This window comes from Lipophrys pholis, assembly GCF_963383615.2.
Source record: "Lipophrys pholis genome assembly, chromosome: 12".
Classification (NCBI taxonomy): domain Eukaryota; kingdom Metazoa; phylum Chordata; class Actinopteri; order Blenniiformes; family Blenniidae; genus Lipophrys; species Lipophrys pholis.
In genome coordinates this window covers 3,536,527-3,550,750 of record NC_137641.1, presented here as the reverse complement: position 1 = coordinate 3,550,750, position 14,224 = coordinate 3,536,527, and the positions used below count along the sequence as shown (strand labels likewise).

Below are 14,224 nucleotides of genomic sequence, written 5' to 3'. Positions count from 1 at the left end.
GACTCACTCCTGAGTGCTCTGTGGGTGTTGTGCTAATTTCAGCGGAGGTTGAACCCGGGGAGCTTTTCTGGCTGCTGAATGTGACGGCGCTTTCATCAACAGCGACCAACAGCGACCTGCAGGCACAGTCAGGCTTTAAGAGCCACTTCAGCCTCTCCACAACAACCAGCTGCACAACGCCACCGCGTAGCGTCGGACAGACGCCACTCGGCTTGTTGATCAAACGCAACAGAAGCTAATTTAGTTAGAATTGTCTCGCATTGGTCGTAGGGCCCGGTCGCACAACAAAGGTTTCAAGTGAAAGCGCATCGTTTTGTTTGTTTTCTTTTCATAAAAGTTTTGTGTTTGCACACTGACATTCTAAACAGCTTGTGTGTTTACGGGGGAAATGGCTAAAGCAATGCAGTTAGCATGTTGAGCCACTGCTGTTGTTTGTTTCTGTGATGAAAAATAATGAAAAGAAGTGTTTTCCCCGTTTCCATGGAGACGGAGTTGGAGCACTTTCAAAAAGTTGCGATTTCCCCCTTTTCCATACAAACAGGGGCAGAGCGTTATCAAAAACTTGTGTTTTCCCGTTTCCATGGAAACACAGACAGCATTTACAAAAAAAGTAGAGTTTGACTCTGTTTCCATGGAGATGGAGTCAGAACATTTTTTAAAACTTGTGTTTTCAGTGGCTCCAGGTGCCGTTGTCCTGTAAACAGATGCCCAGAACATTGAAATCCTTGCGGTGGAAACAGACTATTGATCATCGCTGGGGACTGAGGGTTGATTTTGCTCTGAAGTGCTGCGGTTTGGTAAATATCTGGTGAAGTTTGCTCAGTAGTTCCAGTTCTGTGGCCGCCGACGTTGGAGTCAAGTGACTCCTGAGCCCCACAGCAGTTTATTACTTTGAATTCAAGCATCAGGAGCCCATTTTTGTCTGGTCCTCTCAATCATGAGCACACTTCAGACAGTAATCTGAGCATTAGCAGACAAACGACAAGCAGGAAGTTGTTGTGGAGCACTACTGTGCTCTGATTCTGCCCTGGAGGCCGGCTGGCAGCCCGACGGGAAGCACAAGCACTTTAACACAGTTGAATTCCCTCTGACTGATGTTTCAGGGTGAGACAGCCACATCGATCCAGACCTCTCCAGCTTTCTGTCTCAGCATGGTTCAAGAGCACAAAGTCCAAGCGAGGTGGATTTGTCCTCGAATCTCTTCTACATTATGTTGGAGCCATGCTGGGTTTGTTTTTTAATTCTTCACGACACGTAGTAGAAAAGCGTCAACAGCAAGTCGAGCCCAGTCAAGTGGGAACTCGTTCAACCTGCAACCTTCTTTATCCTTCCTTCCCTCTGAACCCAGCAGACGGACGGAGGCAGGGAGACGATTCCCGCCACCTCGCAGAGACTCTCTCCTCCAGATCTATCATGGAGGAGCACGACAAAGACAGTGACACCACCTGAGTCGAACTTCTTCGCCCTCCGCCGTCGGCCATTGATGTTTTGCACAAAGTGAGCAGTGATACGTTTAAGCTTTCACTCCGTCTGCAAGCGTCCAAATGTCTCCTCTGAGGAAGCCGAAAACACCGAGCGGGATCATCAGCGTCCTGCGGCGGGGGTTCTGGGGGGGGGAGGGGTCAGGGGACGAGGAGGCTGGGTGTGGTCAGACACATGTGGACGACTTTCTGCCTGGGGAGACGTCACCAGATGACGTCTTGTCTCTCTCTCTCTCTCACACATGCAAACACATCCATTTTTAACTCTCTCACTCTCTCACCCCATTTTCACTGAAAGGTGTGTGTGTGTGTGTGTGTGTGTGTGTGTGTGTGTGTGTGTGTGTGTGTGTGTGTGTGTGTGTGTGTGTGTGTGTGTGTGTGTGTGTGTGTGTGTGTGTGTGTGCAGACAGACTGTAGCAAAATGGCCGCCGCTGTGTGGCTTGCCCCCCCCACCCCGCCCACCCCCGCAGGCTGAGGAGTAAAGTGAGGGCGTGTGTGTGTGTGTGTGTGTGTGTGTGTGTGTGTGTGTGTGTGTGTGTGTGTGTGTGTGTGTGTGTGTGTGTGTGTGTGTGTGTGTGTGCGGAGTCTGAATTCATGGCATCTTCACTGCAGAAGTCGCCGGGATGCCATGAATTCAGATGGAGGCCGGCCAAGCTGGGTGTGGGGGGGTGTGGGGGGGGGAGGGGGGGGGCGTGGGGGGGCAGCAGCACATTGCAGCACATATATGTTTGCTCTGGAGGAAGCATGTATGTGCCGACTGTTACAATATCTAGAGAGTTGTCTTTTCTTTTGTCTCTTTTTTTATAAAAGCTCAGACATCCCAGCTTCTCAGCATCTGCTATCTCACACTGAATCTTTCTTCAGGACGGGAAATGAATGAAGAAAGAAAAGAAAGAAAAGAAAGAAAAGTGGGCTGCAGTTTAGTCAATGAGCCATCTTGACTCAGGACTCAGTTCACTGCTATTGCAGGGGCTCACTGCAGTGGCTGCACTAACCACAGCCTGTAAACATTATTTATTGAACAGGGAGAAATACACATCATCTTTTGGTGGGTTTGTGTCATCATCATCATCATCATCTTCATCATCAGCTCTCGCTCTGAGCGTTATTGATCACCGGATGCCTCTGTGTGTGTAAGATGTAGGCTATGACCAGTCAAGAAAGGCTGAAACGGAAAATCAAATAAAGATAAAAAGGGAAAACAAAAACATTACCATACACAGCTCGGCCACTGTGTATGGTATGGATGTGATGCTTCATTTTCAGAAAAATATCAAAGAAATAAACCCGAATGGAGATTGTTTTCTAATGCCACTGAGAAATAACGATGGATGGTTAATTGCTATTGTTCTTGTCGCCCCCCCCCCCCCCCCCCCCCCCCCATGCGTCCTGACATGTGGTTTATCCAGACTACTCCCACTTCCACTGCACAACCCCTCTCCTCGTTTAGCAATTTGAATATTATCCCAAAATAAACAAATCGTGCTTTTCGTGGCTGGCTGTTATCCTTACACTGCGCAAAAAACGCATATACACCAAAACAAAGGGACAAATCGTTAACACTTACCTCTTAATGTAATTTTTTCCATAGAGAATCTGTTGTAAGAGTGTGACAAGTCCAAATGCGCAAATAAATATGAAACAAAGCGACCTATTGCCGAGTATGTCTTTACCCGACGACGGGTCGGCGTATCCCATCCTGCGGCGCAGCATCCAGGGCTGAACGGTGACACCGGCTCGGTGTCTCTCTCCGCCGCATTCAGCACCACGACGACAGCTGTCCCGAACCCGGTGGACTGGACATATTGCCCATCACACCCTGTTTTGTTCAGGCTGTTTCACCGCCGCTCTCTGGCCGCTGCATCATCTCTAATGGTTCACGCGCGCGGCAGTTTTGCGCAAAATCGCAGCGCGTTAATGATGAAACGGTGGTAAAGATCTTTATGTTGTGAAATATCTCTCGGTGGGACACGCGGAGAAGCATGAATTATTGATTTGCGCCGTGTTATTCTGCGCTGGCCGCCTCGAGGAGACGCAGTGTGCTGCGGATGCTCCAAAATAACGCGCGCGGACGCACATCCGCCAAAAATATCAACTGACGTTAAATTACACGCGAAGACATCGACGGAAAGCGGAAAGATGTGCTGAAAGAACCCGACGGAGAGCTGAGGGAGGGAGGGAGGCGGACCCTCACCCCCAGAAAATCTGAGCAAAGCTGCGTGACTGAAATGTGGAGGGAGGATGAGGAGGAGAGGCGGTGAGGAAGAGGAGGAAGGGGGAGAACGAGGAAGAGGAGGAGGAAGATGCGGCTTTTCTCCGCCTTGCAGCCAGGGGCGCGCCTCTCCATGCCGCTGTTCATTCACAGCCTCCTTACTCAGGCAAAACCCAAGGTCAAGGTCAAGGTCAAGGTCTGCACGTCCCCCTTCACCTCAGATTAAAGATGGCAGAGCAGGTTTCATTCCTCAGTGTTCACACCTGGATTCTTCCTCACAAGAGTGAAAAACAAACACATTCCTGCCTGTTGTTTCTTCTAGTGTTGTTTTACTGGGTTTCTTTGTTTTGGGTTCCAAACTAAAAGTTACTAAACTAAAACACATAATATGTAAAAGGATCCAGATAGATAGATGGATGGATGGAGGGAGGGAGGGAGGGAGGGAGGGAGGGAGGGAGGGGGGGGAGGGATGATAGATGGATGGATGGAGGGAGGGAGGGGGGGATGATAGATAGATAGATAGATAGATAGATAGATAGATAGATAGATAGATAGATAGATAGATAGATAGATAGATAGATAGATAGATAGATAGATAGATAGATAGATAGATAGATAGATAGATAGATAGATAGATAGATAGATAGATAGATAGATAGATAGATAGATAGATAGATAGATGGATGGATGGAGGGAGGGAGGGAGGGAGGGAGGGAGGGGGGATGATAGATAGATAGATAGATAGATAGATAGATAGATAGATAGATAGATAGATAGATAGATAGATAGATAGATAGATAGATAGATAGATAGATAGATAGATAGATAGATAGATAGATAGATAGATAGATAGATAGATAGATAGACTCATTTCAGAAAGTCAAACCCAGATGTGATCTCGAGTCGTGACACACAGAGTGAAATGTTGATGATTCTGGCTTACAGAGAGTAAAACCCACTATTAGAATATTACATAAGATCAAGAAAAAAAGGATATTTTAAACAAACTGTAAGGCTTTTGAAAAGTCTGTCCATCTCTCTGCACTCAATACTTGGTGGCTCCTTTGGCATGAATGAGTGCGTCTTAGCGGCCTGGAGGCCCTCAGCCTGTGGCACTGCTCAGGCGGAATGAAGCCCAGCTTCATCATAGTCTCATTTTTTGAGACGTACCTGGAGACAGAGAGAACTGGAACTTTCCTGTTCCCGTTTACATTTTATGTTAAATGTGAACAGATTTTTTTATTTGCCTGCAATAAACAGATAAATACATAAATACTAAAAAAAAAATATCAAATCTTAGTTGTGTTTTGAACGTCTGTTTAAAAGACAACGGCACTCGAACCCAATGAAAATGCAACTTTCTGAAAACAGCTCCAAGGGAGAAACTTTTTGAAAATGGAAACGGGGCAAAATGCAACCTGTGACAAACTCTACTACTGAGTCTCTGAGGCTCCGTTTACACAAAAATGATTGTATCCGCAAAGCTTTCTTCACTTTTGGGGTCAGTTTCCACGACTCAGTGTTCTGATCCACGACATCGTAAAGTTTTTATCCCGCCTCTCAAGGTGGAACTTTTCTTTCACGGTGGCGATTCCCCCCTGCAGAGACTGCTGGAGGCGCCGGAGCCTGTTACTGCTCACCCGGTTCCCCCGCTCTGGTGGTAAATAGTTCTTCTGCTCCTGCTCCAGTAAACCAACATGGCCGACCCGTAGTGGTTTGACTGGCGGTCATATTCTGGTTCTATCGTCTATATCAGTAGTTTAATAGATAAGACTCTCCCTGATACCATCCGATTCCTCATCAGTCCATGAGAATGTCACTTCTCTCCATTTTCTTTATGTTTATAGCGTTTTGTTCTCTGCACACGCGTCTGTGGTTTTCAGTACAAAAAGAAGAAACAGCGCCCTCCTGTGGTCTAACAGACTAACTACATGATGTCAGTGTGTCTGCTGCTGCCGTGGAAACGCTTTTTTTTTTTAACTCTTCTTTTCTGAGACACTCCTACTGGTCCTGGTCACCATAGTAACTAGTAGTTCTGCACATGCTCAATAGAGCCAATCAGAACAAAGTTGCCTCCTTGGTGTCATGACTCCCAGTTCAGATTCTCCTGGACTTGGTACTTTTATGTTGAAAATCACAGTAATAACAATCCAACTTGGTAGTTTTATTTTGACAGTCACCGTAATAACAATCCAACTTGGTGGTTTTATTTTGACAGTCACAGTAATAACAATCCAACACTAGAAAGTCGGTGTTCTCCCAGTGTTAGAGCTAATTGTTCTCTGCTGCGCGTGCGTGCGTGCGTGCGTGCGTGCGTGCGTGCGTGCGTGCGTGCGTGCGTGCGTGCGTGCGTGCGTGCGTGCGTGCGTGCGTGCGTGCGTGCGTGCTTTCAGCACTGAAGGAAACAACAGCACCAAGAGCACTAGTGGCCTGACTTGCTGCATAGTTTTCAAAGTTACTGTCATTTCCATGGAACTGAACATTGTTTTCAAAACTTTTCTGAAACAAAGAATTTTAAAACATGATGGCAAATGGAGCCTTAAACTTTGAACGGTAATGTGAGTTGAAAAACAAATCTTGATTTGACAAGATAGATAAAACTCATTCTTGTTAAATTTATGTGAAATCAAAGTTAATCCTCTTCACTCAGCAGCTTCAGGTACACGACGTCTTTGATGTAAACTGACAGAGAACGTTGATATAAAGAAGAGAAATCTTATGTCATGTTGATGTTCTTTTAATAATCTATGCATCTCAAGTTCCGACAAAGCTTCTGTCCAGTGTAGAAATAAAGTCAGTAGCTGGCAGTTGAAGGCTTCTTGCCAACAAACACAAACACTGAAAGATTTTTATTTCTGCCGCCCATCAATCGGTTCTCTATCCGGGTTCCTCTGTTGGTGACAGTTTGGACAGTAAAGTAGTTCAGACCACCTTCTGGTGGGCTAAAGGCTGCAGCCCTGGAGGCGAATCCAGCTCAGATGGAATTAGGTTTCCCCTCCAGTACGAGTCTGCCCTGAGGCGGCACCCAGTTGGACCTGCCAGGATTATCTTCAAGAAGAAACATGACAGACTTCCATCACTTGTCTCGTTGCAAATGGACATGATTTGGCTGCTTATTCCAATTTCACAATGCAAAGGATCATTATCTGGCCCCTTTATCTTTGACTGGTATGAAAAAAAGCCTCTGTCTCTGTACTCGTGTCTGTCACTTAAGGATTGGGGGCATCACGTCATAAAAAGTAATCCAATACTGACCAAACTTGGATTATTAACTACAAGTATTAGAATGGAGCGACCAGAACAAACTTTAGAGCAGTTTCGTTTTCCTTTTTTTTAAATTAATTTAGCCAAAGAAAGTTGGGGCAAAGGAAATGCTTTTGTCCCCGTGTATTTATTTATGTATTTATTTATTTATTTATTTATTTATTTATTTATTTATTTATTTATTTATTTATTTATTTATTTATTTATTTATTTATTTATTTGTTTGTTTGTTTGCTTGTTATTTATTAATTTGTTTATTTGTTTGGTTGGTTGGTTGTTGGTATGTATGTATCCATCTATCTATTAATGTGTGTGTGTGTGTGTGTGTGTGTGTGTGTGTGTGTGTGTGTGTGTGTGTGTGTGTGTGTGTGTGTGTGTGTGTGTGTGTGTGTGTGTGTGTAGGAATGTAACTAACGTTTCAAAAACTGACCCGAATCAATTGCATGAAATTTTCAGGGATGATTACTGTTTATCCAAGGATGGTTCCATTAAATATTGAGATTGATTGGGTCAAAGGTCAAGGTCTGTCTATCCCTCCATCCATCCATCCATCCATCTCTCCATCCATCCCTCCATCCATCCCTCCATCCATCCATCCATCCCTCTCCTCCCTCTTATCCGTCCCCGGGTGGTGGAGGTGTCAGTCTGAGCACCGTCACCCAGATCACATTACACCATTATGAACCTTCCTGCAGGTGGAGAGCCCACGGGAAGGTGGCGCCCGGCGTGGGACATGAACCCTCTACCTTGACACTGAGAGTCTCATGCTCTACCTACTGAGCTGGACGGGGGTCAGGTCAAGGTCTACGTTATGAAAAAGTCAAAAACTTATTTTTGTCACAACGCATCAGTTTTAATCCGGTTGATGTCAAACCAATGTCAGAATGTTTAGTTTTCCTCTTCCCTGTCCTCTGATTTGCCACATGATGCAGTGACGTCATTATCCTGGTTAGCAGGTCGGGGTCAAAGGTCAGGGGGTCACATGGAAATTGTAAAATGTGAGTACATCAATGTCAGACAGTGAAAACATGAAGTGATTAAAATAACCAGCACAGATGATGGAAGGAGTGGAGTGGTGGATCAAATAACCTCGTAATCCACTGGTTTCCATGGTGATGTGGCGTTGGTGAAGGTCTGTGCTCTACTGAGTGCAGTTCTAGTTTAGGTATCATTATTGGCCACACGGTGAAGCCGTGGTCAACCCTCCCGCCTCACAGCAAGAATCTCATGGCTTCAAGTACGGCCAGGACCTTTCTGTGTTGAGTTTTCAGTTCTCCCCGTGTGAGTTTTCTCCAGGTACTCCGGTTTGCTCCCACAGGCTCAAAACATGCATTATTTACTAGACATGTCCTACAAATAGAAAAAAGTATTAACACTTTATTAATCCTAGAGAGAAATTTCTTAAAGAGTAGATATTTACAAGAAATATGTGATATCTGGAGCACGACTGCTTTTCTAAGATCCTAAGTCAAAAAATAAACATAAACAAAATGCTAATATGATTTTGATTTGTAGATTTCAAACATGATTTATGCGATACATGTGTATTTCTATGTGTATGTATCTTAATATGTATATGTCCCGATAGGCGTGTGTACATTAGATATGTTAGATATAGATTGATTTATTTTGTGTAAATGCATATTGATAAAATGTAGATGTTCTTGATTATATAGATGATTCACAAGGGGTTTGGTGTGTCTGTGCATGCCTGTGTGCGTGTGTGCGTGTGTGTAAATAGATTATTTTGTGTGTGTATTTTGTTTCATGCCGGGGTTTTGACGTGTCTGGAATAAGTTAATAATAAGAAAAACATTTATTCTATATCACTTGTGTGATCGAAGTTTAGGAGATTACAACTTTTTGAATACTTTTCAGTGCATCACGGGGACACATTTTACTGTTGCACAGGAAGCGCGGCGGATGTAATTATCTGATGCACGTGCTCTGCTTCCGGCCTCTTTTCTAAATCCAGCGGACGAAAATGGTGAGCGAAACTGAGCAGGAGAGAAATCTCCAAACATCTCATTGAAATAACGTTTATCTGACACCCAATGTAGGCCACCTCATGTCGAATAGAGATGATCATCGGCTAGTGTTAGTATTTCCCAGATGATGCGTCGATTAACTGAGTTTAATGCGGCTTTTGTACACCAACACTTGCTGCTGTTGGCATGGCGCCTCGTAACTCAGAGTGGGTTTTAACAGCTAAATGTTACCATATTTGTTTAGAGAAAAGCGTAACTCGGTGGTTAAACGTGTTAAGTTAGTGACATTCTAGTTCAGTCTCACCTGTGAGTTATTATCGGTGAATGTGGCTAACGCGTTAGCTCCTTAGCGGTTAGCTTAGCTTCATTCAGTGTGTTATGAGTTCAGTGTTTCTGCACGCTACTGGGGCAAACAAGTGTTTCTCTGCACTGTTAGGGCAGTTGATTTTTATCGACATTACCGGTGTAATTTAATGTGGTCGTGCTCTTTGCTGGGTAATTAAATAGGTTTTTTGGTGCATTATTTGAGCCAATAGAAATGTTTCTGTCCCATACTGGGGCCAGTGCAATGTTGGAGCATTACTGTGGTAAATATCAATGTTTTGGGGTATAGATAATTGTTAGGTGTCAGAAACGAGCTGGGTTAAATTTAGTATGTATTTCATGGTTTATGTAAGTTTCTGAATCTTATTGCCTTCCCCCTCGTGGGGGGGGGGGGGGCTTTTCATCATCAGAACTTTGTCTTGTCAGTGATGTTCTCAAACACAAATGTCTGAACAAATGACTCTTTGTGATTCAACCTTTTCTACTGAGACAAGACTCCGCGCGTTAATTTAACCTGTAAGAATCCGTTGAGTTTCTCCAGACTGTAACCTAACAGCTGGACTTCCTGTCTCCTTTCAGACGAAGGGTACATCGTCTTTCGGAAAGCGCCGGAACAAGACGCACACTCTGTGCCGTCGTTGCGGGTCCAAAGCCTACCACCTGCAGAAGTCCAGCTGTGGCAAATGTGGCTACCCTGAGAAGCGGAAGAGAAAGTGTGAGTGACTTGAGAGTACCTCTGTTGTTTCTGTAGCTTGTTCCCCAGAAACACCGATACACAGTTAGTGAATAAGTACAGGACTCAAACGTGCAGGACTGGCACAGTTTGACATCAGTAATCAAAACTGGAACTTATTGTCCTCAACATGATCAGCAACCTTCAAAGAAATGAAACATCTGACCTGAGCTTCATTGTGAATTAACTTGGAAGTACATGGGTGTTGGTACACATCACTATTACTGAATATAATGAAGTGTTACACCAGGGGTGTCAACCATCAGGCCAAAACCAGCCGATAAACCACAACGCTTGGTGAAAACCTTTCAAATAAAACATAGATTCTTTTTAAAAACACATTTCTTACAAGACCCAAGTTGAGATGTGGTGATGCTGCAATGAGAGAGCAAACTAGCCTTACCCTGAAAGCCTTGATGTCGAGGGGAGTTTGTAAAGAAACACAGAATGCACCAGCTGGAGACGTTCTTTATGATTTTTGTTTTGACATTTCACTAGTTTGCACCAGAAGTTTTCATCGGAATTGGCTGAACATTGATTTTCAGTAATAATGGTTTGGTTTTGCTAAAATGTCGACACTTTGATCACGTATATATGCTGCACAACAACAAAAGAAAAACTTAATCGTGGCACAATATTACTCGTCTGGCCCGTTGAAGATGAGTTGGACAGTCTCTGGCTCCTGGACATAAAAGTGTTTGAGTCCAGTGAAGCGACTTTTCTAATCAGGAGGTTTGTGTTGCAGACAACTGGAGCGCTAAGGCCAAGAGGAGGAACACCACCGGCACCGGCCGGCTGAGACACCTGAAGGTCGTCTACCGCAGATTCAGGTGAGAAACACTTCTAATAAACGTTCTCATTTTAACACTTTGGATTCTTTTATGTGTAGAAATGTATATTTGTTTGACTGGGGGCCATGCTTATTTAAAGACTCGCTGGTTGCTGTAAACCCAAGATTGTATTGGTTTTAGCTGGAAATCTTTGGGTTTGGTGGTTTTAATACAGTCACACATCGTTACTATAAACATGTTGCTTCAGTCGTAGTTTATTTTGAATTAAAATAAGATTATTTCTGCTGTGACTGGACTTGTGTAAAGATACTGACGAAAACTAATGTTCACATTGTCCAGAGAAGGTGTTGTGACTCAAGAGTATTTCTACTGCCAGACTATAAACTAAGTATCTGCGGTCTCATCACTTCCGCCCTGCTGGACTCACTGAGTTATTCTGCTGCAAAGAAACCAGCATACAGTCGGAGCAAGTCAACGGGTTAAAGTTAAACAGAAAAGGAGCCGTTTGTCCACATCGGGAGGTTTTGATTATAACGTCGTCGTTTAGTTGAGTTTCTATGAAAACAGAAGTTTGTCTCATTAGAGCTCATTTGTTGGATTTATTGATGCTGCTTACCAATGATGGTAAAATAAATAAATGTCTGAACATATGAATTCAATGTGATATCAGCATTTTATCTGAGGTAAGCACAGCCAACTGAGTTTGATTTGTTTACGTTTACTGATGGACGAGCTGCTGGATATAAAAGACGTCTGGGTCACCTGAAAAAATATCACTGATCATTTTAAATTCTAATGTTCCAACCAAAACACATCTGTAGGGAGGAAATGTGCTTTTTAGCTGTTTTCATATAAAGCTGATCAGGACAAGATCGTTCAACTGTGATGAGGCCTCGTTTTCACAACGATTTTAAGTGAAAATGGAAAGACTTTTATTGTGTTTTGGGTCAACACTGCCAGGATAACGATGCTTAGTCAGTGAAAATACTGCTGACTCCATGGAAACACCAGAAAATCTGGTCCTGGTCTCCACGGCCGTAGTAACTAGTAGTTCTGAACATGCTCAGTAGAGGCAATTAGAACAAAGTTTCCTTCGTGGTGTCATGACTCCCAGTCCGTATTCTCCTAGACTTGGTACTTTTATTTTGACGGTCACCATAATAACAATCCAAGTTGGTGGTCTGTCCACTAGAATGTCTTTGTTTTCTATGGAGTCAATTTAGTGCCAAAATCAGAAGTATAAAAACTGTAATTGCCCACAGTCAGACCACTTTCTCTGCGCTCGCAGTGACTTCTGTGATCTCTGCACTGTGATGGTGAGTTTTGGCTCTGGGGGCGGTGTTGCATAGATGGCCTCCTCCTTTTCTGATTGGTCCCTTTAAACGTCACTGTTTCCTGGGCAGAAGTACAGTAGGGGCCATCAAGGCTGAGTAAGTAAAGGCCCCTGCAGACTCCCATGAGAACAAGAAGAAAAGTTGGTGGATAGTTAATGCTCCGTGAAAAAGCTGTTAAAACGCCCCCTCACAACTGTGAAGCAGTGTTTTAACTTTTCAACTGCACAGTTTATTTCTCACTTCCAATGTTTTCATAAATGCATTTCTCTGAACTGTTTCAGTAATAAAAGAACGTTTGTGTCTTGAGCCGCCGTGTTGGTCTGGTTTTAACTGCAGGAGCTCAGTGATACGTTCAGGTGCATCACGTAACTCCGCCCTCCGACATGCGAACGAGCTCATACAGTAGTGAAGTTAAACTAAACATCATTGAGATGTGACTGATGGTCATCAGCGAGCTGGATCGTGCATGTAGAGCACACAGCGGTGCAGAAGAATCAGCTGTGTGGCGCCGCCTTCGGCCAGGACGGTTGGAACAGCTCAACCAAATTTCTTCAGCCCGAAGGAGCTGGACCAAGAAAATGGCGTCGTTTTGTTCAGCAGGACCCCGGAGTGCTGAACTTTCTTCTTGTTCTTATGGAGGATGAGTCGGCCTTTAGACGGAGGCGTTGTCTCTCAGGTTCCATTAGATTTTATGCTGGGACCAGTGTCTGGAGCTGGGTTGGTTTTGTTACTGTGCCAGCTGAACTGACGTCTGGTCGACTCCCAATTTCCCTTAATCTAGGTTCTTAGAAACACAAGTCTGTTTTTTTAAAGTAACATTAAAACCCTATTAATTAATTCTATTGCTAGTCTGTCATTAATTAGATGACCAGGAAACTGTGACGTTTAAAGGGACCAATCAGAAAGGAGGAGGGATTACAAGGCCATCTATGCAATGCATCACGGTGCAGAGATCACAGAAGTCACTGCGAGCGCAGAGAAAGTGGTCTGACTGTGGGCAATTAGTTGTTATTGACCGAGCAGAGGGGGCCTGGAGGGAAGGGCCAGGAGGCCAGGACCCTGTTGTTTTTGTAATGTTTCTTCTTTTTTAATTTTTTTGCAGCAAGCTTGCACTTAAGTCACTAAATTTGGTACGCTCGTATAGACTGTCCATAGAAATAAGGAAATGTACACATTAACCTCCAGAGGGCTAAAATGTCTCTCTAGCGCCACAGAGAAAAACCAAACGGCGACCACGGCCCGTAGGAATGTCGTAGAAAGATCAAACCGAATGAAGAACATTTAAAGGGCCGGAGGCCGCGATTGGGCCGACCACGACGGGCCAGGGGACGAGGTCCCGTCCAACGCTGCTTACAGCTTTAATTATACTTTAATTATAAGTCAAGAATAGGAACAGGAATGCATTTTATTTCTAAGCAGCTCATAAAAGTGAAAAACTATGAAAACCAATAGAAAACTGAAGAAAACACAGGTAGTAGAATTAAAAAGTGAACTGGCCGTCGCTCCTTGATCGGCTCCATGCGACGTATGTTTGGCTTTAGCGGCGAGCATGTAGTCGACTCAGTACTGCCACCTAATGGTCACCCTTTTATTATTTATAGAGCTTATTTGGCTGCACCTTTTAAATAATGGTTGTTTTGCCTGGAAGCCAGTGAAAGTCGTCCATTGCGGCGCCGGGTTGGCTGCTTCAGTCTAAAGTCGTCTCCGGTCTGATGGATCGATTACCAAACCGTTGTGCTCCTTCTCACTGTTCGTGTCTGTTTATACAAGTTGGAATCGACTTTCAGCCACAATCCAAGCTGCCATTGTGTGTGAGGATAAACCAGCCGTGACCTCTGACCCTCCCCCTTTGTTTTGCAGGAACGGTTTCCGGGAAGGCACCACCCCCAAACCCCGCCGCGCCGCCGTGGCCGCGTCCAGCTCCTCCTAAATCACACTTCTTTGGATAAATAAATGTGATCAGAAACCGGCGTCACCGTGTCGTCTCTCAATGTGTAACGACAGAAGGAAACTCCATGTATTTGTACCAGTCTGGACAGAAATCTGTTCAGGGTGTCGGAGTGAAGCAAACATCTAATAAAAGATTCATACAATGTC

At 44.3% G+C, this 14,224-nt stretch overlaps 2 protein-coding genes across 3 annotated transcripts in view; one reads left to right on the top strand and one right to left on the bottom strand.

The window, feature by feature from the left end:
* The window catches only part of st8sia5 (ST8 alpha-N-acetyl-neuraminide alpha-2,8-sialyltransferase 5), a gene marked incomplete at both ends in the record, with an annotated part of 20,311 nt that extends 17,117 nt beyond the window's left edge, over positions 1 to 3,194 (bottom strand). For both annotated transcript variants that reach the window (XM_080476288.1, XM_080476289.1), the window contains one exon: positions 3,049 to 3,194. In XM_080476288.1, the coding sequence (XP_080332414.1) occupies positions 3,049 to 3,194 (146 nt within the window). The remainder of the gene's footprint in view (positions 1 to 3,048) is intronic.
* A 5,673-nt stretch (positions 3,195 to 8,867) lies between these two features.
* On the top strand, positions 8,868 to 14,224 carry rpl37 (ribosomal protein L37). Its single transcript, XM_080477747.1, has 4 exons — positions 8,868 to 8,944; positions 9,849 to 9,984; positions 10,748 to 10,832; positions 13,988 to 14,224. The coding sequence occupies exons 1-4, from the start codon at positions 8,942 to 8,944 to the stop codon at positions 14,055 to 14,057; spliced, it is 294 nt and encodes a 97-aa protein (XP_080333873.1). The 5' UTR covers positions 8,868 to 8,941; the 3' UTR covers positions 14,058 to 14,224.

Excerpts from the sequence above, each read along its gene's own strand:
- rpl37 (XM_080477747.1), top strand. Across the intron at positions 9,985-10,747 it reads TGAGAAGCGGAAGAGAAAGT|ACAACTGGAGCGCTAAGGCC; the intron begins GTGAGTGACTTG and ends TTTGTGTTGCAG. Across the intron at positions 10,833-13,987 it reads GTCGTCTACCGCAGATTCAG|GAACGGTTTCCGGGAAGGCA; the intron begins GTGAGAAACACT and ends TTTGTTTTGCAG.